This window comes from Schistocerca piceifrons, chromosome X, assembly GCF_021461385.2.
Source record: "Schistocerca piceifrons isolate TAMUIC-IGC-003096 chromosome X, iqSchPice1.1, whole genome shotgun sequence".
NCBI lineage: Eukaryota > Metazoa > Arthropoda > Insecta > Orthoptera > Acrididae > Schistocerca > Schistocerca piceifrons.
Window position 1 is genome coordinate 345,235,005 of NC_060149.1, and position 22,187 is coordinate 345,257,191.

General features: G+C 40.2%; 1 protein-coding gene across 1 annotated transcript in view; it reads right to left on the reverse strand.

The window, feature by feature from the left end:
- LOC124721780 (potassium voltage-gated channel subfamily H member 2) overlaps positions 1-22,187 on the reverse strand; it is an 887,059-nt gene that overhangs the window by 32,123 nt on the left and 832,749 nt on the right. Inside the window, exons 16-18 of the mRNA XM_047246894.1 lie at positions 14,217-14,664; positions 12,367-12,496; positions 12,095-12,213 (exon numbers count right to left, since the gene is read on the reverse strand). Of these exons, the coding sequence (XP_047102850.1) occupies positions 12,095-12,213; positions 12,367-12,496; positions 14,217-14,664 (697 nt within the window). The remainder of the gene's footprint in view (positions 1-12,094; positions 12,214-12,366; positions 12,497-14,216; positions 14,665-22,187) is intronic.

Sequence of the window (22,187 nt, forward strand, 5' to 3'; positions counted from 1 at the left end):
ATTTTGTAGTGATCAGCACACTGAAGTGTGTGCATGTGATTTAATATTGAAAAATAGTCCACTTTTAATTTTAACTGCACATAAATCCCAATTTGGAAATTTACTATACTCTGGGTCAGACAGACAAGGACATCTGGTGTGAACACGCACAAAAGTAATAAAACACAATCTGTTTATATCTGTAATATTGTAGCACATTGGTTACATTTTGCAGAAGCTGCCACTGAAATTTACAGTGCAATTATGGCATCAATTACAGCATATGGTATAGAGAGTTTGACACAACAAGAGAAACACTTATGTAGAATAACTGTTGCAGAAATGATGTTTACGAGGAAAGCAATGGGAAATACTAGAATAGATTGAGTTAGAAATGAACGAATCTGGTAACAGAACATACTTCTTCAAAGATAGCAATGAGTGTGGTGGTCAAGAAGTGTCAGTTGAGGTGTTATGGGCTTGTTAAGAGAATGGGACAGGAAAGAAAAGCTAAATATGTATTTTAAACATGTGTGCAGGAAGGAGCTGGATGAGGAAGACCTCGCATCACATGGGAGAACACGGTCAAGAAATTTGGACATAGGCATGGATAAGCAATGATGCAAATGAAGAGATTTTGCAATAATAGAGTGGAATGAAAGAAATGCATACAGCGAGGTTACCCCAATGATTGAAAACATAAGGGAAATGAGTTAGAAAAAGAAGAAGGGGAAGAAGAAGAAAAAGTAGAAGTGACAGTACTATGTAAAATTAATTGTAAATGGCCAGCATGCACACATGCACACATAAAAAATGTAAAGCTGTAATCAACCTGAAGGTGTGCTCCCTGCCGCCGTTGGATAAGCAGCTGCAGCAGCAAGTCGTATACTCCTAGCTCACTCACTTGTTACATAGTTTAATTCTTAATTTCTTTGCGTGTTTTTGGCACTTGCATTGTTTAATTCATAAATTTCGGGCGTATTATAGTATTTGAGAGTTGTAGCATCGCGTTTTAGTACCTGAATAGTGTAAAATCGCGTAGTCTCCTTCCGTCGCCGAGCAGTGTGTCAGCAGTGTGCAAGTAGCAGCATTACTGCATTTACTAGGCAATCTTGTATTTTAATAACCATTTAAATTTTGTGTCAATTTGTTTGCGCTCTCTGTAGATTAGTTCAGACGTTCTTTGCACAACACTTTTTAGCATGGATAGGGACTGCAACTGCTGTGTTCGGATGCAGGCTGAGTTGGCATCCCTTTGCTCCCAGCTTCAGGCAGTGTTGGCTTCGGTCACACAGCTTGAGGCTGTTGCCAATGGGCATCACTGTGGGGGTCTGGATGGGGGTTTGTCGGGGACGGCCAGCTCGTCCCACGCATCCCCCGGTCGGACTACAACTGTAGTTGCCTAGGATACTGCCCACCTTGAGGCTGATCCCTCACCTGTGGTAGAGTGGGAGGTCGTCTCAAGGTGTGGCAGGGGGCGAAAGACATTCTGGAGGGCCTCTCCAGTTTGTCTGACGAACCGGTTTCAGGCTCTGTCTCAGGCTGATACTGATCTTCGGCCTGACATGGCTGCTTGTCCTGTTCCAGAGGTTGCCCCTCAGTCTGCAAGATCCGGGTGGTTGCAGAGGGTAGTTGGGAGCTCCAACGTCAGGCACATAATGGGGCCCCTTAGGGATATGGCAGCAAGAGAGGGGAAGAAAACCAATGTGCACTCCGTGTGCATACCGGGGGGAGTCATTCCAGATGTGGAAAGAGTCCTTCCGGATGTCATGAAGGGTACAGGGTGCACCCATCTGCAGGTGGTCGCTCATGTCGGCACCAATGATGTGTGTCGCTATGGATCGGAGGAAATCCTCTCTGGCTTCCAGCAGCTATCTGATTTGGTGAAGACTGCCAGTCTCGCTAGCAGGATGAAAGCAGATCTCACCATCTGCAGCATCGTCGACAGGACTGACTGCAGACCTTTGGTACAGAGCCGAGTGGAGGGTCTGAATCAGAGGCTCAGACGGTTCTGCGACCATGTGGGCTGCAGATTCCTCGACTTGCGCCATAGGGTGGTGGGGTTTCAGGTACCGCTGGATAGATCAGAAGTCCACTACATGCAACAAGCGGCTACACGGGTAGCAGGGGTTGTGTGGCATGGGCTGGGCAGTTTTTTATGTTAGATGGCCTTGAGCAAGTACTGAAAGGGCAACAGCCTCGACGGGTGTGGGGGCAAAGTCAGGACATGCGGGGACCAAGCAGCAATCGGTATTGTAATCCTAAACTGTCGAAGCTGTGTTGGTAAAGTACCGGAACTTCAAGCGTTGATAGAAAGCACCGAAGCTGAAATTGTTATAGGTACAGAAAGTTTGCTGAAGCCAGAGATAAATTCTGCCGAAATTTTTACAAAGGTACAGACGGTGTTTAGAAAGGATAGAGTGCATGCAACCAGTGGTGGAGTGTTCGTCGCTGTTAGTAGTAGTTTATCCTGTAGTGAAGTAGAAGTGGATAGTTCATGTGAATTATTATGGGTGGAGGTTACACTCAACAACCAAGCTAGGTTAATAATTGGCTCCTTTTACCGACCTCCCGACTCAGCAGCATTAGTGGCAGAACAACTGAGAGAAAATTTGGAATACATTTCACATAAATTTTATCAGCATGTTATAGTCTTAGGTGGAGATTTCAATTTACCAGATATAGACTGGGACACTCAGATGTTTAGGACGGGTGGTAGGGACAGAGCATCAAGTGACATTATACTGAGTGCACTATCCGAAAATTACCTCGAGCAATTAAACAGAGAACCAACTCATGGAGATAACATCTTGGACCTACTGATAACAAACAGACCTGAACTTTTCGACTCTGTATGTGCAGAACAGGGAATCAGTGATCATAAGGCCGTTGCAGCGTCCATGAATATGGAAGTTAATAGGAATATAAAAAAAGGGAGGAAGGTTTATCTGTTTAGCAAGAGTAATAGAAGGCAGATTTCAGACTACCTAACAGATCAAAACAAAAATTTCTGTTCCGACACTGACAATGTTGAGTGTTTATGGAAAAAGTTCAAGGCAATCGTAAAATGCGTTTTAGACAGGTACGTGCCGAGTAAAACTGTGAGGGACGGGAAAAACCCACCGTGGTACAACAACAAAGTTAGGAAACTACTGCGAAAGCAAAGAGAGCTTCACTCCAAGTTTAAATGCAGCCAAAACCTCTCAGACAAACAGAAGCTAAACGATGCCAAAGTTAGTGTAAGGAGGGCTATGCGTGAAGTGTTCAGTGAATTCTAAAGTAAAATTCTATGTACTGACTTGACAGAAAATCCTAGGAAGTTCTGGTCTTACGTTAAATCAGTAAGTGGCTCGAAACAGCGTATCCAGACACTCCGGGATGATGATGGCATTGAAACAGAGGATGACACGCGTAAAGCTGAAATACTAAACACATTTTTCCAAAGCTGTTTCACAAAGGAAGACCGCACTGCAGTTCCTTCTCTAAATCCTCGCACAAACGAAAAAATGGCTGACATCGAAATAAGTGTCCAAGGAATAGAAAAGCAACTGGAATCACTCAACAGAGGAAAGTCCACTGGACCTGACGGGATATCAATTCGATTCTACACAGAGTACGCGAAAGAACTTGCCCCCCTTCTAACAGCCGTGTACCGCAAGTCTCTAGAGGAACGGAAGGTTCCAAATGATTGGAAAAGAGCACAGGTAGTCCCAGTCTTCAAGAAGGGTCATCGAGCAGATGTGCAAAACTATAGATCTATATCTGTGATGTCGATCTGTTGTAGAATTTTAGAACATGTTTTCTGCTCGAGTATCATGTCGTTTTTGGAAACCCAGAATCTACTATGTAGGAATCAACATGGATTCCGGAAACAGCGATCGTGTGAGACCCAACTCGCTTTATTTGTTCATGAGACCCAGAAAATAATATTAGATATAGGCTCCCAGGTAGATGCTACTTTTCTTGACTTCCGGAAGGTGTTTGATACAGTTCCGCACTGTCGCCTGATAAACAAAGTAAGAGCCTACGGAATATCAGACCAGCTGTGTGGCTGGAGTGAAGAGTTTTTAGCAAACAGAACACAGCATGTTGTTATCAATGGAGAGACGTCTACAGACGTTAAAGTAACCTCTGGCGTGCCACAGGGGAGTGTTATGGGACCATTGCTTTTCACAATATATACAAATGACCTAGTAGATAGTGTCAGAAGTTCCATGCGGCTTTTCGCGGATGATGCTGTAGTATATAGAGAAGTTGCAGCATTAGAAAATTGTAGCAAAATGCAGGAAGATCTGCAGTGGATAGGCACTTGGTGCAGGGAGTGGCAACTGACCCTTAACATAGACAAGTGTAATGTATTGCAAATACATAGAAAGAAGGATCCTTTATTGTATGATTATATGATAGCAGAACAAACACTGGTAGCAGTTACTTCTGTAAAATATCTGGGAGTATGTGTGCAGCACAATTTGAAGTGGAATGATCATATAAAATTAATTGTTGGTAAGGTGGGTACCAGGTTGAGATTCATTGGGAGAGTCCTTATAAAATGTAGTCCATCAACAAAGGAGGTGGCTTACAAAACACTCGTTCGACCTATACTTGAGTATTGCTCATCAGTGTGGGATCCGTACCAGACTGGGTTGACAGAGGAGATAGAGAAGATCCAAAGAAGAGCAGCGCGTTTCGTCACAGGGTTATTTGGTAAGGTTTCGAGAGGGTGCGTTTCTGGATGAGGTATCGAATATATTGCTTCCCCCTACTTATACCTCCCGAGGAGATCACGAATGTAAAATTAGAGAGATTAGAGCGCACACAGAGGCTTTCAGACAGTCGTTCTTTCCGCGAACCATACGCGACTGGAACAGGAAAGGGAGGTAATGACAGTGGCACGTAAAGTGCCCTCTGCCACACACCGTTGGGTGGTTTGTGGAGTATAAATGTAGATATGTAGATGTAGAAGGTTGGTTTGAACACCACAGTGCTTTACTATGCATGAGCCTGTTAGAGTTGGCATGCCATTGTCACCCTCTGGCCTTTGAACTGATGTACCAAGCCAGTTATAGGGGGAAGTACAGTTTAACATGAATTCTGAACTATGGTAAAACTCAGAATATTCCATTAACAAACATTGACAAAGGTGAAAGAAGGGAAACATGACACATAACAATCCTGGGACATACTAAGAATTGTAGCTGAGACCTTTGGGTCTGCAGTCTAACACTTTACCAATGATACATACTTTTCACTTATCGTTACACTATAATTAATTTAATAGCCTGTGAACTGAGGTACTTGTTGTTTTGATATATCAAGCGAAAGACCCAATGAACAAACTAATACCTTCCTAACAAACCAAAGACAGAGCAACACTATTCCAAAATGAGTCACACTGCAGTTTTCAGGGCACCTTTTTCACACCGTATTTTCTAAAAAATACTTCACACAAATTTTAGCCAAAGATTTACTTTTCCAGGATCTAAATTAATGTTTGGTTCCATCTTAAAATACTTTATGTAGTAAAGCCCAAATCTTATTATGCTGCCAATGAATCTAATGGTGACACATGTAGCACAGTAAAACAATATAGAAATTTTTGCTTGTTCAATCAGATTGTTTTGCCCAAGCTTGAACAAAACACTGATAACCTGAAAGTCCCTCTCGACAACTGCACAGCTTACCTTGCAGGTCAATCAGCGTTTGCACCAAATATTCTACTCAGTGCTGATGAGTTTACCGCCACTTAAATGTGGCTCAACCTGGATTTACTTCCCTAATTATTACTACTTATATTGCTACTGATAACCAAGACTAATTCTGAAAATGTACCCTGAAGTTTATTTAGTTATTTTTTTAATAATGTACAGGTTATGTTTTCACTGTTTGTATTCAGTCTTAAACAATAAGCCAAATTTTTTACTACTGTTTTCAAGATGGAATGAACTCTCCATGAAGGAATGCAGATTGGATCTCCATGGTAAGTTGCTTAAAATAAGAGGACTATATACTCATTACTTGTTCTTTGCTGCATGAGTAGCTGCCTCCTCTATACAATGCATCCCAACTTACCAAGCTCAGTCAAACATGTGTTTACTCAACAGTGTCAGGAGAACTGAATGGATAAAAGGGTTAAATTTAACAGTTAATCAAGAATGAGGTCACTGGAGATAAGGTACTGGCTCCACTAAAGATCAGTAGAGAAGGATATTGCCACGCCATTATCGAGGGAAGCATAATGGTATTTGCTGGAAGATATTTGAGAAAATGATTGAAAACCTAAATTATGAGAATCAGGCAGTGATGTAATTATTAAAGTCTATGAGTAAACAAACACACTGTTAAGCTGTTGTTATTGACCATGGTAATTCAAAGACTATCATATGAAAGTATCACATACAGTGCATACAGTTCTTTGCTTGTAAATTCTAATTATATAATTTTTATGTTACCAGGACTGATATACATAACCATGTGAAAGAAACATTTGTCTGTAACTGATGACTGTCACTGATTATAAGCTAGGTGTCATAGTTTCTGTGTAAATTTTATTACCACTGTTAGTCATGATACACTCAACTTAATAGCAGATAAATAGCATTTGCCACTTTGAAACCACTGGGAACCTCAATGTTTATGATCAACAGATATCAGTCCACTGCTTTTGAGTATAAGAGTGCATTATGTTGGACATCAAAAGTGTTATATTGTCCATATATAAGCACCTACACTGAGGTATCTACCACAGCACTGCATCAGACCTGTTCAGGTTGTACACCCCTTACTGGAAATGGCTTGTAATGGGCAGCATAGGTATTCCTAGTCACAAGTCCAGTGTTGTAGCATTGTGCTATTTCCTGCCACTGTTTGCTATTGTCTACATTGCAGACACTGAATAATGATTTGCAATGTCTCTTCTAAATTTCAGATAAGAGCTTCACTCTCCCTAATCCACTGAACATGTCTCGTTTTATCAGTCTTTGCCCATGTGCTTTTTTCTAAGAGACTCAGCTATAAGATTATCTTTGGAGCTTCCATGATCTGACAAACCAAATTCCACACATGCATGCATTTGTTGATAAAAGAGGAGTCAGAGCCAAAACAGAAGTAGAAATTCAAGATGGGTCACTTATTTTATTGGGTTAAAATATTGCCTCCTATCTGTTTTGAAGACAGTGGAGAATTCCCAAGTTACAAGCTCCAGCATTTCATTATAGGCATGACCAACTACCTGCTGCACTAGTATTAGTTGTAGGAAAGGGGAATTTTGTTAAAATTCAGTAAAGTCACAGTTGGCTGATGAAGTCTGGGGCCGCTGGCAGTGTGTGGTAATAGTCGGCAGCCAGTAGGCCAGACAGGGTAAACATGATGTGGAGTTGCAGCGACGTATTGCACATACAATTTGTTTGGAGTAAAGTAACAGCGAGGCAGGGAACTGCAGCATTGCTTTAAGTAATTGCGATGTATGAGGCAAGGCAGTAGGCCAGAGCCAGGAGTGACAATATGTAAGTGGCTGACATATGGAAATTTACCCTTGCCATAGTTTCTGTCTCTCTCTGATGCTACGTCAGAAGCAAGGGGAAAAGCAGTATAAATAGTTGGGCACTTTTAGCTGGAGGGGGTGCCAGGTCAGTCGAGAATCAGGTTGGACCTGTGCTGGTCTATGCTTATGGGGCCAGTCTGGCAACGATGTTGTAAACATTCTGTGTAAACCTGTACTTTGTTTCTATGTACTTGTTCGTGCTGTATTCCACATCTGGGGACACAACACTGGGGTGGGACAGAATGGCAGCTGGGTACTTGGAGATTCCACAGTCTGCCTGAAGGAGGACAGTGACAGTGGTCTGCAGTGGGTCCAGGACGGACCACGTTCACTTCCCACCTGGCGCACCAGGGTCTGTGCAAAGCATACACTGCGGGAGGTGTGGCACTGCTGCAGCAGCACCGGAGACGACGGTGGGTGTTGCCATCCGACAAGCACCACTAGTGGCAAGTTGCGGCACCGCATCCAGGAGGGCACGTGTTCGAGTCTGGTCCTGTCCTGGGAGCAGCAGCGGCCGAGGGCCATGCGTGACCAGTACATCCACCTTCGTCCCATGGTTGGACAGAGCAGGCCAAATGGGATGGAGGGCGGCAAGGACCAGGGACTGTAGCAGTCTCTGGAATCGCAGGCAGCTACGTGGCGCAAGATGTGACGCATCAGTGGGCAGCAACTAGGCAGAGCACGGCCGACTTCCAGCTGAGTGGCCTTGATGACGGAGCAGTGGTGTCAGCATACCAGGAGTTGCTGAGCCGGCTGGACTCATGGAACAGCGCTGTGGGTGGCATGCCGACACTACACTGCACCCATCAAAGTACTATAAGTTATGTGAATAAACTAATGCTATCCTATTGAACTTGCTCAGCCTCATGACAAAATACGGCATGGTAGGTATCAGTTTTAGCTCTGCCAACTGAATTCCCGGGTGCGACCATCGATGGGCCGCAACATACCTATGCTGCCCATTACAAGCCATTTCCAGTAAGGGGTGTACGACCTGAACAGGTATGATGCAGTGCCATGGTAGATACCTCAGCATGGACAATATAACACTTTTGATGTCCAACATAATGCACTCTTATTTATACTCAAAAGCAGTGGACTGATATCTGTTGATCATAAACATTGAGGTTCCCAGCGGTTTCAAAGTGGCAAATGCTTTTTATCTGCTATTAAGTTGAGTGTATCATGAATAACAATGGTAATAAAATTTACACAGAAACTATGACACCTAGCTGACAATCAGTGACAGTCATCAGTTACAGACAAATGTTTCTTTCACATGGGTATATATAATAGTCCCGGTAACATAAAAATTATATAATTAGAACTTACAAGCAAACTGAAACATGCATTTTGAACTGTATGTGATACTTTCATATGACAGTCTTTGAATTACCATGGTCATTAACAACAACTTAACAGTGTGTTTGTTTACTCATAGACTTTAATAATTACACTGCTACAGATGGTCAAAGTAAAATCTTATATTTTGTAGTGTGCTGAAACTTTTATGTGCTTCACATTTTAATGAAATACACACATCAAAAAAAGTTTTACATCACTTTGGTTCTGAGAGTTCCGGAACCTGTACAGAAAATTGGTATAGAGATCAACATAAACATCGTTTCTGCCCATTTTATTGCTCATGAAAACCACACATTGCATGTTGTACCACCATACAGTGAGACCTCCATAGGTGGTAGTCCAGATTGCTGTACACACTGGTACCCAGTAGCACGTCCTCTTACATTGATGTATGCCTGTATTTGTTGTGGCATACTATCCACAAGTTCGTCAAGGCACTGTTGGTCCAGATTTTCCCTCTCCTCAATGGCAATTCAGCATAGATCTGTCAGAGTGGTTGGTGGATCACTTTTCAATCTATCCCAGGCATGTTTGACAGGGTTTATGTTGGGAGAAAATGCTGGCCACTCTAGTCGAGTGATGTCATTATCCTGAAGGATGTCATTTACAAGATGTGCATGATGGGGACATGAATTGTTGTCTGTGAAGACGAATGCCTCACAAATATGCTGCCAATGTGGTTGCACTATCGGTCGGAGGATGGCATTCACATATTGTACAGCCATTACGGTGCCTTCCATGACCACCAGTAGTGTATGTCAGCCCCACATAATGTGCCCCCCAAAACAGCAGGGAACCTCCCTCCACCTTGTTTCACTCACTGGACAGTGTGTCTAAGGCATTCGGCCTGACCAGGTTGCCTCCAAACACATCTCTGGTGATTGTCTGGTTGAAGGCATATGCAACACTCATCGGTGAAGAGAACATGATGCCAATCCTGAGCGGTCCATTCTCCATGTTGTTGGGCCCATCTGTACCATGCTGCATGGTGTTATGGTTCCAAAGATGGATTTCGCCATGGACTTCGGGAGTGAAGTTGCGCGTCTTGCAGCCTATTGTGCATAGTTTGAGTCGTAACATGGCATCCTGTGGCTGCACGATAAGCATTATTCAACATAGTGGTGTTGCTGTCAGAGTTCCTTTGAGCCATAATCCATAGGTAGTGGTCATCCACTGCAGTTGTAGCCCTGGGGCAGCCTAAGCGAGACATGTCATCAACAGTTCCTGTCTCTATGTATCTCCTCCATGTCCAAAGAACATCGCTTTGGTTCACTCCGAGATGCCTGGACACTTCCCTTGTTGAGAGCCCTTCCTGGCACAAAGAAACAATGCGGATGTAATTGAACTGCCGTACTGACTGTCTAGGCATGGTTGAACTACAAACAACACGAGCTGTGTACCTCCTTCCTGATGGAATGACTGGAACTGATTGGCTGTAGGTGCTGCTTATGCATGGTTGTTTACATCTTTGGGCAGGTTTAGTGACATCTCTGATCAGTCAAAGGGATTGTGTCTGTGATACAATATCCACAGTTGATGTCTATCTTAAGGAGTTCTGGGAACTGGGGTGAAGCAAAACTTTTTTTGATGTGTGTATATTTCACATGATACATTATAATCTCTTCAAAATTGGGTTTACTTATTGAATGAACAATCAATTATGCTAAAAAATAGAATAAACAGATTTTTTCCATACATTGCATATGGCTTGGTCTCCCATCTCACATCGCAGTAGGAACTTTATGAAATCACTGAAGGTATTGTCCAATATACAAATTGCTTACTTCTTCATACTCTATTCATAAAAAGCCCAATGTAAAATTCGTTTCATTGTATTGTTGATAATCATTTTTTTTTAAAGTTTAATGTAAACTGTTTAATATTTCATTAAACACAGTAAACATAATCAAATACAATTTATTATTCCTCATTCAAATTAAAATGTTTTTGAAGAAAGAATTTTCTGACTTTTCTGAAATGAGGTATTGAAATAACTCAATGGTAACAGATGAAAATTTTTGCTGGACCACAGCTATAGAAAATAAACTTTTTTTAACAATTACCAAAGTTTAGAAATGACTGACAGTTTTCAGCACTGGTTGTTTACATAGAATATTGTCTGCATCAGTTTAATATAATAAAATATGAAAGCATGAAGACAGTATAAGAAAGTAAGAAAATTACATCAAGACAGTCAGAGAGAACACACTACAAAAACATTTGTTGGGAATAACTCTTAGAGTTATGATTTAATATGAGTTTTACAGAGCTATTGGCTAAGGATTTGGGAATCAGTCATAATCTGTACTATGTAATCAGTGTACCTTCTTTATTGAAAGTTGTAATAAGGTAGCTGAAGTGCCAAATCTTGCTCAGAGCAATGTTAGAGGAAAGCACACTTAGCCCCAGTTGCAGGAGCATATTAAGTAATGATATTTGCTACAATAGTAGTTTATCTACAAATTTCTATCTTAAATAAACTTAAATAAACAGTAATGTAAGTTGTAGTGGTAAATATATAGTTTACGGAGGATTAAAATTATAATTAGGGACTATATATGATGAACAGGGGAACAATATATTAGTGCTAAATTATTATCTCTCTCTCTCTCTCTCTCTCTCTCTCTCTCTCTCTCTCTCTCTCTCCCCCTCTCTTTCTGTATGTTTCTACCTCTGAAGTACCTATTCAGAGAGTGTTTGCAGTTTCACTTGAGAACCGTACTGTGAACTTATACACCAATTGCAGTCTAGTAGTTGTGTGTGTGTGTGTGTGTGTGTGTGTGTGTGTGTGTGTGTGTGTGTGTGTGTGTGTGTGTGCGTGTCAGATCTCATAATTGGAAGGTGCAGTGTTTAAATCCCCATCCACCCATTCTGATTTACTTCACTGTGGTTTCCATAAAGCAGTCATGGAATGGATCATTTGAAAAGGAGACAACTTAATTTCCTTTTTCCTGTCCTTTAAACAATCCAACTTGTACACCATATCTAAAGATCTCATTCTTATTATCGATAAACTATAGTCAAAGATTTCTCCTTCAAAAATATCAGCACAATACCAAAAGTAACTACATAACAAGATTGTGGTAAAAATGGGTGCAGGGAAAGACAAGAGGTCAGCCATAGGGTGAATGAAAATTAGCACAGAGAATTAACAAAAAATTGCAAACAACTAATAATTGGTGCTTTTTTGTTAAACAGGTATTACATTACCTGAAATTATTTGAAGGCAATGAAGCTGGAGTCTCGTGAGATGCACTATAACTTCTCTGGGCACTAGGAGCATGATCTCGGGAGGATCTTCCTGACCTCTGGCCAAAGTCAGAAGAAGACTTTGAACCAGATATTAAAATTACAAATTAGAATATTACACACATGAAGATACCACAGCTATACTATTTAATGAGAAATAAAAATGAGTTACCATTTACAAAATTTAAACAAATATTTAGCAGAGTCAGTTGCAGCTAAGCTGCATCACTTACCTCTCGCACATCAGGTATGACTGATGAGCCAGATGATTCAGAGCTGTGACCCTGTTGCTGCTGTTGCTTCAGAATACTAAGTATCATTCTCACATCACTAGCTACACTGTGTTCTAGTGCCTGCACTTGCCTGTGGGCAACAGGCGTATGTTAAATAATATTAATTAAGAGATAAAAATTGTTTTAAGGTAATGAAATTATTGAAAACAATATTTTAGATTAAGTGACATAATGCAGTCTATATTGACTATATAAATAATTTAAGATTATAGGTAATGACTTGCCAAATAGTGGAGGCACTGACCGGTACATAAACATGACAGAAAACTTGCTAGCTTTCAGACCTGTGACTACACTGTGCTGGGTGAACACACAATGCCAGGACTGCCGTTCTGGAGCCAGATTTGGTGAGGGATTGTGTTGTGTGTGGTAAGTGAGGTGAGTAAGGAGGTGGGCAGTGGCAGGGAGGGTTGGGTAAGGGTGACTGACAGCTCAGAGGGAGCAGAAGTGCATGATAGGATTGTGGGAGGGAGAGGTAGCAGGTGCACGGGATAGTAATGTGACCACAGAGTTGATGCAGCACACGACAATGGTGGGGCAAAAGAGTGGATTCGGCAGCCTGCACAATCTAAGCAATATACCAGTCCACTCTTATGCCCCACCCACTCCCAATCCCTTGTCATATGTGTCATACCACTGTGGGAGAGACAGTGCAAGATCTGTCTGATACACCCAGTTGGCACATCCTATGCCAATCTGGTTACCCATTTTACATGGGTGTGGCCAGGTAAAGTTGTCCACCTGAACAGACAGCAATGACCAAACTGTAGCCAACAGCAAAGTTGTCCACCCAGTAGTAGAACACAATGCTGAGCATGACACTCCCAATTCCAATGGCTGCTTAACAGTCTGTGTACTCTGGATCCTTCCTCCTGACACTAGCTCTTCTGGAGTACACAGATGGGCATTGTCCTCACAACACATCCTTCATTCCTGTAATCCTTACAGCTGTAGTCTCTCCACACCATCATCACTGTGCCCTGCAGGAACTCATCACTGCTGGTGCTTATGCTACATTCTTATCCTGTGCACCTACTGCCTCTCTCTCCCACATTCCTATATCCCATGCACATGTTGCCTATGTCTGAGCCATCTGCCACTCTTCTGCAACCCTCTCTCTTGCTTGCTGCCTCCATTCTCTTCTTACTCACTCTACATGATACAGTCTCTGACCCCAGTCACGCTACAGAACTTCAGTCCTGGCGTGATTTTGCATGCATATGCACTATAGCTTTAAAAAGGACTTGTCTGAATGTTGGAAAGTTTTCAGTCTTGTTGCTGTGCCTGTCAATGACTCAATGCCTCTACTATTGAGTGTACTGTTACCTTCATTCTTAAATTATTCACATTCTACCAGGACATTCAATTACCATATCTGACTACATAAAGAAATGGAGTAATGCAACACGTTATAACGCTGGAAAAAGTGACATCAAAATGGTGTCATGAATAAGTGATATATTATAAAAGAATATGAGAATGATAGGCTTACTTTAAGGAAAGTTAATCTACAAACAATAAACTTACAAAATAAAATAGTACCAAGAGAATAAAAGTGAGTCACTTGGTAATACTGTGGCTGCAGAATTTATAGATCATTGCTTTAGTCACGGTGAAAATGAGTGCCAAGGGATCTTATTGCTAAAAGTGAATGTGCACTTGTCTTTTGCTAATATTCAGATTTTTTCACATCAAATAAAATAAATGAAACACATTTTAAGTTAATAATTATAACAATAAAAAATTACTAAAATAAAAAAGAAATTATTATCCTTTCACAGTTTACACACCTGCTCAGCTGATTTATCATTGCGTAGACATCAGGTTCCCTCCCAGGTTGTGTCCAAGCTGGTGAGCCAGTGTACTCGGCCCGAGTGTGACCGGGAGTTTGGTAACTTCCTGTCGATAATACTGTTTGTTGAGCACCTACATGGGAATAGACCAATGAATGGTCAGCAGTCTGCTGATGCTGTCGGTACATATCTACTCGCTGCAGAGGACTGGAATGTATGGGGGGTGAAGGTGTTGTGTAATAGGATGATTCGGTCGCTTGGCTTAAAGCTGACAGAGGTGCTTGTTGTGGGGTAGCAGGGATAGGCACACTGGGGATACTGTGAAGGTTATCATCTCGTTCGTCATACTGAACAGCTACTGCTGTTGTCGATGTCACTGATGACTGTTGTGTTTCAGATGTGCGGCGGCGGGAAAGGTGGGGAGTCGATAAGCCAATTCCTGAAACTGAATCAGAATCCACATTACTCTTGAAACAATTCTAATGTTTTGTGGTGATATCTGAAATGTAATGACTCATCTGAACACCACCTTACAGGAAAGGCTGAAATTATACGAAAAGTTATTTAGTTTCATTGTGATTACTCTCACTCTGTATTGGATTCTTCTGTGATCAAAACTCTTCCTTGAAACAAATGATGAATAATATTCACTGGAGAAACACTTGGCATGAGAAGGGATACTGTGTTTTCAGGCATAGTATGTCAATGAAATTTGATACAAACTCAGCTCAATAACAATTTTATCACTTAGGAAGTAAAAAACTTCATCTGTTAGTATTATTGTACAGATATCTTTACAATTTCAATGCTATCAGGGCCACTTAAAAATTAGATACCAATAAATCTAAGAGAATTTATATTATACCAGTATCTTTCCTTTTTATCACAGTGCTTTCAGTTTCAATACCAATTCTTCAAATGTGATGAATTGCTGTTACATTAATCTGCTGGCTTCCTATGTTAAGTTCAACTAAATGAGTATTATCCATGTGATAAATTCTTGTGGAACTTGAAATCATGTATATTTTGCACATTTATCAGCCAGTGTAGCATCCATTGTATCAAAAATTAAATTCTTATACAGAAATTTTCCATTGCCATACAGTATTCATAATCAACTACAGCTTCATAGCCATTTTATCTCAAGACATGTCCTCGTAGCAAAATAACATGCTTCCTGGGCAATATTTTCAGCATGGTAACTGCTTTTTCCCAAGAAGTGAAATTTACATAATAATGTAAACATTTGTAACTGTTGATATCTCCAGTTCCACATCTTAACACGCTTCAAATGTTCCTCTGCTGTTCCTGTTAGTGTATCAAATGGCAACATTTTCAAGAAACCATTACAGTCCAATTCAGTTGTTGTCTCTCATCTCGGTCTCCTTTCAAGTTATCTTTTTGTAATGTGATGTGTTTATTATCATAATTATACACATTTTGAATGATGCCATTGACATATTGTGATAATGCCTTAATTCAAAATTTTTACTATTTTTATTACACATTAGTCATATAAATATGAATCATAAAATATCTATAATCTGTTGATGGAGCAGCACAGGGAAGGAGGGAGGGAGGGGGAGGTGGAGGGGGAAGGGGGCAGGGAGGGAGGGAGGGGGGGGGGGGGAGAGAGAGAGAGAGAGAGAGAGAGAGAGAGAGAGACAACAGTAGTATATCTACATCCACATGACTACTCTAAAGTTCACACTTGAGTGCCTACAGAGGGTTCATCAAACCACATTCAAACTATTTCTCTACCATTCCACTCTTGAACAGCATGTGGGAAAAATAAAAAGTTAAATCTTTCTGTGCGAGCTCTGATTTGTCTTATTTTATTATTATGATAATTTCTCCCAACATAGGTGGAGGCCAACAAAATATTTTTGCCATTGGAGAAGAAAGTAGACGATCGAAATTTCATATAAAGGTGATGATGATGATGATGATTGGTTTGTGGGTCACTCAACTGCACATTTATCAGCACCCTTACAAATTCCCAACCTTTGCTCAGTCCAATCTCGCCACTTTCATGAATGGTGATGAAGTGAAGAGGACAACACAAACACCCAGTCACCTCGAAGCAGGTGAAAATCCCTGACTCTGCTGGGAATCAAACTTGGGACCATGTGCTCAGGAAGCAAGAACGTGAACATGAGCTATGGGCTTTATATAAAGTTCTCACCACAATGAAAAAAGCCTTTGTCCCAATGGTTGCCAACCTAACTCACATACCACATCCATGATGCTCTCTCCCTTCTTTTGCGATAATACAAAATGAGCTCCCCTTCTTTGAACATTTTTTTATGTTCTCTGTCAATCTTATCTAGTAAGGATCCCATACTGTGCAGGCAATACACTAGCAAAGGAGACACAAATGTAGGGTAGGTAATCTCCTTAGTGAATTTACTGCATTTCCTAAGTGTTTTGTCAATAAAACACATGTGTTTCATTCACCTTCCCCACCACACTATACAGGGTGTTACAAAAAGGTACGGCCAAACTTTCAGGAAACATTCCTCACACACAAAGAAAGAAAATATGTTATGTGGACATGTGTCTGGAAACGCTTACTTTCCATGTTAGAGCTCATTTTATTACTTCTCTTCAAATCACATTAATCATGGAATGGAAACACACAGCAACAGAACGTACCAGCGTGACTTCAAACACTTTGTTACAGGAAATGTTCAAAATGTCCTCCGTTAGCGAGGATACATGCATCCACCCTCCGTCGCATGGAATCCCTGATGGGCTGATGCAGCCCTGGAGAATGGTGTGTTGTATCACAGCCGTCCACAATACGAGCACGAAGAGTCTCTACATTTGGTACCGGGGTTGCGTAGACAAGAGCTTTCAAATGCCCCGATAAATGAAAGTCAAGAGGGTTGAGGTCAGGAGGGCATGGAGGCCTTGGAATTGGTCCGCCTCTACCAATCCATTGGTCACCGAATCTGTTGTTGAGAAGCGTACGAACACTTCGACTAAAATGTGCAGGAGCTCCATCGTGCATGAACCACATGTTTTGTCGTACTTCTAAAGGCACATGTTCTAGCAGCACAGGTAGAGTATCCTGTATGAAATCATGGCGGTGAATCGAGGAGGTACAGTACATACTGATGAAACTAAAATGAGCTCTAACATGGAAATTAAGCGTTTCCAGACACATGTCCACATAACATCTTTTCTTTATTTGAGTGTGAGGAATGTTTCCTGAAAGTTTGGCCGTACCTTTTTGTAACACCCTGTATATGTAATTGTTCCAAGGAAAGTTGTTCATAATTTCTATCCCTAGGTATTCATTTGAATTAACAGCCTCTAGATTTATGTGATTTATCATGTAACAAAATTTTAATTGATTCTTTTTAGTATTCTTGTGGATGGCCTCACACTTTTCATTACTAAGAGTCAGTTATCACTTTTCACACCATACAGGTATCATGTCTAGATAATTTCGCAAATGGTTTTGATTTTCTGATGACTTTACAAGATGGTAAATGACAGCATCATCTGCAAACAATGTAACAGAGCTACTTAGATTGTCTCCTAAATTGTTTATATAGATTAGGTAAATCAGAATGCCTGTAACACTTCTTTTGGGAGCCCCAGATATCACTTCTGTGTTTCTCAATGACTCTCTGTCAATTACCACAAACTGTGACCTTGTTGATACAAAATCATGAATCCAGTTGCACAACTGAGGTGATACTCCATAGGCACACAGTTTGATTAGAAGTTGCTTGTAAGGAATGGTATCAAAAGCCTTCTGGAAATCTAGAAATATGGAAGCAATTTGAGATCATATGTCAATAAAGCTCATTATGTCATGAGAATAAAGCAACAGTTATGTTGAACAAGAATGATAGTTTCTGAATCCAAGCCAACTATATGTCAATAGATCATTTTCATTGAGGTACTTCATATTATTCAAACACAGCATATGTTCCAAACTCCTACTGCAAATCAATGCCAGTGATTTGGGTCTGTAATTCAGTAGATTACTTCCATTTCCTTTCTTGAGTATTGATGTGACCTGTGCAACTTTCCAGTCTTTAAGTATGACTCTTTCACTGAGTGACTGGTTGTATATGACTGCTAAATAGGGAGTTATTACATCAGCACACTCTGAAAGGAACCTAATAGGTATGCCATCTGGTCCAGAAGCCTTGCTTATGAAGTGATTTGAGCTGATTCACTACACTGAAGGTCAAGGTTGTATGGAGGACATGACAAGATTAGCTCCTGCCAAGGGTGTATGCACAAAGGAGGCACAAAAATTGACCAAAGAAAACTATAAAGAACAACAGTTTAAGAATTAACTGGAAGAGGTACGCAATTTTTCCTACTCCTTTTGTTACTGCTTTGTACTTAAGAGAAGCTGCCTTTCCCTCAGCCCACACAACTGTAAATGCATTCTTTTGTCACAGTGTGATTTCTGGCATGTCATTGTGTCCAAGTAGCACCATAGAGAAATGCCTGCTACCGAACAGACATGCACCAGGCTCACAAAACTGTCACCTTCACAGCTCACTAATCTTCAGCTATACAGTTTTTTCTGCCACTTCACTACTGTATTGTATGAGCATCTGCTGTAGCAAATATCATATTTGATCAAAGGCTTCCAATTTTGCTGATTTCTGCTGATGGAAAATTGGAGTGAGATGTGGCAGCACAAGAAGCAAGTAGAAAAGATGGAGTGGATAGCTGAATTTACCAGCCAACTCAGCCCCAAGTATTGTTGCATGGTCTGCTGTGCAAAGAAAACAGAATTAAAGATCAAAAATGTGAATCAAGTTTGGAGTTTAGCATCCTTTCACTGACAAGATCATTAGAGACAGATGACAAGCTCAGATAAAGGAAGGACGAAGAAGAAAATCAGCCATGCCCTTGCAAAGGAACCATCCCTGCAAGTGATTAAGGGAAATCATGGTAAATCTAAATCTGGATGGCTGTATGGGGATTTGAATTGCTGTCCTCTCAAATGTGAGTCCAGTGTACTAACAACAATGCCACCTCACCCACTAACTAAACAACATGCCTTCTATGTATCTGCTATGTAAATAAAAAATAATTATAAAACCAACTGTTTAATCATTTTACAGGAGTTGTTATTTGAGATGGCAATATACAGCTATAGTCTATTCAGCTTCATTGGAGGGTTGTGTAAACAAACATATGCTTTGCCATTGGTTATAAGCTCCATTGCTCAAGCACCTGGTATTATGAGACCACTGGACGTGGACCTAGTATATTTTGATATAGCATCATTTTTGTTATCTGGTCTGATGGACAAATATAGCTACTTACAATTCACCTTTGATCTTCCAAAATATTAACAATAATCCATACCGCAGGATAGGATCCCCTAGAAAATATCATATGGGCACCCTTGATCTTCACTATAATAAATCTCCTTCTTCCTGTGTTTCCCAGTCACTGACTAACACATTTTCTTCTTACCTTTCATCTTTCCCTACTCCTTTTCTCTTTAAATTTTCATTTTAATTTGTTCCAAACTTTTTTCTCTTGTTTCCTATGATATTTTATTCCTAAACCACTGTTCTTTTATGTGTACATTGACTTTAATTTGTTTACTTATTCTGTTCAAAAAAATGGTTCAAATGGCTCTGAGCACTATGGGACTTAACAGCTGTGGTCATCAGTCCCCTAGAACTTAGAACTACTTAAACGTAACTAACCTAAGGACATCACACACATCCATCCCCGAGGCAGGATTCGAACCTGCGACCGTAGCAGTCGCATGGTCCCGGACTGCGCGCCTAGAACCGCGAGACCACCGCGGCCGGCACTTATTCTGTGCACTTATTAATTTCAGCTGACTTTCATTTATTTTTCTTTGTGCTTATTTCATAATATCCCTTGCATCTATCATGGCCATCAACATTTGTTGATAGGTGTCACTTACTCCAGTGATCATAAAATCTCAATTTTATCTCAATTTTGATACTGTAGATCTCTCCTAATTTTGGGTTTTGGGTGCCTGTGCACTATTCTGTCATCTCCAGATAATGCCCACTTTCTGTATTTTGCTCCCTGGTTCTGGAAAAAGGTGTCATTTTTGATATGTTTAAAATTTCATAATTATTATTACTCATATTCAGTGCTATTGTCATGAACTTCTCAACTATTCACTTTACTTGATTGTTTCATGCCTATTTATCCATACCCAACACTTTAATGCTCTACTTTTTGTATAATATTTTAGATAGTGGACATTGGTAGATTTGTTGATTTACTGTATCATGTGTCTAAACACATGGCAACAAAAAATAGTAATCAGAATTCACAGAATATTATCAATAAGAAGACAGAACGATAATGGAAATTCCTTGCTGGAAAAATATGTAAAATACGGGAAAGGCAATCACTCACCTATAGTGGACTGATGTGTGGAACGTAGACACACATAACAGAAAACAGTATTCACACTAGCTTTTGAGCAAGCTAGTAGAAATATTGTTTTCTCATTATGTGCCACACATCTATCTGCTATAGGTGAGTGATTGTCTTTCCCCTATTTTATGTATTGATTATCTGGCGGTGTGAATGAAAATTCTATATCAAGAGACCAAAGAAGAAATTTTATTTGAAAAGGTGTTGTAGTATGTACTGAAATGACATTTTATTATGCCCTAGAATATATTACTTCTTTAGAGTATCAAATATAATCAAGAGAGGCACTAGATCATTATTTTAGTTCTGCTCATCAAAACAGAATTCATTTCACATTTATTACTAGTTCATGTGATCACGAACTACAAGAGGAATAATTTCTAGGCTATGCATTCCCTGTAGCAGGAAAATTATGGGTTTCACTCATAATGTTATTTGAGAACACCATCTCAAAAATATGATGCAATTTACAGTACTTCTTATAAAACTCTAACCATCCTGAGAACAGTTAGTATTCATCAGAGGTGCACTTCTCGAGAAGTACTATAATATACAATATGTTTCACCATTATAGATAATGAGCCTCTACTTCAATTGTCTGGTGAAACATAATGTATTATGAATAAAAATAAGAATATTTATAAACTACAGTTTGCTGCAGCAAAAGACCATAATATAGAACTTCCATCTCAGCATTCAAATGTGTCAATAATATGTAGCAGAAAGCATTATGTAACAATGGCATATATTACATTACTGACACTTGAGCTTCTAAAACTTGGTGTTATGTTTTGACATTCAGTTTTGCTTTCATGCAAACCTACATACTGGACAAATTGTAATATACAGGCGCAGACGTTTGCTTACAAGACTCACAAATGTGTACATCACTCGTATGCACATAAATGCTTTATTCGCAGCCTAAACCATGTTTCTTGCCATTAAAAATCACTGAATATTCAGAATTTTTGCAGAGAATATATCAGACAATAATGAACTTTCACGAACCTCACAAAACATTTATCAGTCCAAAATATTATTCATATTCTAAATGCCAAATTTTAGTAAATAACTTGAACATAGAATGGCTCTTTCACTATGCAGCACAATGCCTGCTGTTTTGAAACTTGCAAGTAGTTTAAAACTGTTCTGAATGGCCAGAACTCATGATCAGTTGGGTTAAATTTGCCAAGAAGTTTCAAAACCACAGTATACATTCTGCTGCAAAATGAAAGATCCCAGGTGGAAATAAATTCCTAAGCTGTGGCTATGCCACTTCTCCAAAGGTTTGGCAAATTATGCTAGAGAATTTTGAGAAGCGAGTAAAGAATGAAAAGGTAGTGTCAGAACTGAATCTGCGAGGATGGGTTGGTGCCTGGGTAGCATTGACCATGAAAACCAATGTTTCCAGTTTGAGTTCCAATCAAGCACATAGTTTTAAACTGCCAAAAAATATCAATTAATACAAATTCTAGAGCAGCAGCTGTTCACCTGTTGCTTCATTTCACGCAAATAAAAACAAAAAGACTACAGACACTGTGAATCATACATAGA